General features: G+C 37.4%; 1 protein-coding gene across 1 annotated transcript in view; it reads left to right on the top strand.

Moving 5' to 3' along the window:
• The first annotated feature begins 315 nt into the window (after positions 1-315).
• Positions 316-1,084, top strand: part of smarcc1b (SWI/SNF related BAF chromatin remodeling complex subunit C1b) — a 22,102-nt gene continuing 21,333 nt past the window's right edge. Inside the window, exon 1 of the mRNA XM_016281420.1 lies at positions 316-342. Within this exon, the coding sequence (XP_016136906.1) occupies positions 316-342 (27 nt within the window). The remainder of the gene's footprint in view (positions 343-1,084) is intronic.

The following is a 1,084-nucleotide window of genomic DNA, read 5'->3' as shown; positions in this document are numbered from 1 at the left end:
ATGTGGTGGTAGTTTGTCTGTTTGCCTCGTATAATATATAAATGAACAGAATACGGTCTCAACCTAATTGACTGGACAGAAGTGTCAACCTTCATTCTGTGTTCATTTTAGCGGTAACGTTAAAGTTATGTTTATATCAAACTCCACCTTTTGAGTCAGTATAAAATAAAAGACTCATTTGTAGTTTCCATATGAGGCGGCGTAAGTAAATGTTTATGTTAGCAACATGCTAGCAGCTTTAAATTTGCAGAAACAGGTTCATTGTCAAAGGTGTTTGTTTACACGACCTGATTGACACACCCCCTTCTCAGTGCCATGCCATCCCTGTCCACTTCCCACTGTGTAGGTAACACATACCTTGGTGCATCTAAAGTCTTAAACTGTTTGAATGTGAAAACTAGGGATGCACGATATATCGGCATCGGCCGATAAATGCTCATTTTTTCTGTTATCGGTATCGGCCTGATAAGAAAATTTGGCCAATATCTTAAAGCCGATAAATAATGCATTATTTCCTTCAGCGACACTTCAGATGCGCCTTGTTCGTTTGCAGCCTTTTGTGCAATTGTACGTTGTAATATTGTGTTTATTTGATGTATATCTGATTTATCTCATATAGAATGCGTTTGGTTAAGTTAAAAGAGCGCTTCAGTTTACCGGTGATCATCTTTAGCTCAGCACACGCAGCTCAAACAGCAGTGCACAACATTAATAACTATGATTGGGAATGCTGTGTATATAACATTCTAATGAGAACATTATTATAATAAAACGTTGTGCATTCTTTGGGTTTAGTTGCTGTGTTTCAGCGCGTTGAAATGGGAAGAGCGCATCCACAACAGGATCACACATTCGGACTATAGCACGCAATAACTGCATCATTTTGTACATATATAAGTTGTAATATTATGTTTATGTTGTATTAATATTAATCTCAGGATGCATTTCCTTGAGTTAAATAAGCTGCCAGCAAAACGCTTCAGTTTACCGTGTTCATTCAGCTCTTCAGCTTCAGCACGCGCAGCTCAACGACTGCTATTTAAAACAGTGGTATTAATTTGTTACTTTTTCAAAATAATTGATA

The sequence above is a fragment of the Sinocyclocheilus grahami genome, unplaced genomic scaffold (assembly GCF_001515645.1).
Source record: "Sinocyclocheilus grahami isolate Dianchi unplaced genomic scaffold, SAMN03320097.WGS_v1.1 scaffold149.1, whole genome shotgun sequence".
Classification (NCBI taxonomy): Eukaryota; Metazoa; Chordata; class Actinopteri; order Cypriniformes; family Cyprinidae; genus Sinocyclocheilus; species Sinocyclocheilus grahami.
The sequence above is the reverse complement of the archived record's forward strand: the minus strand, read 5'-3'. Positions and strand labels throughout refer to the sequence as shown.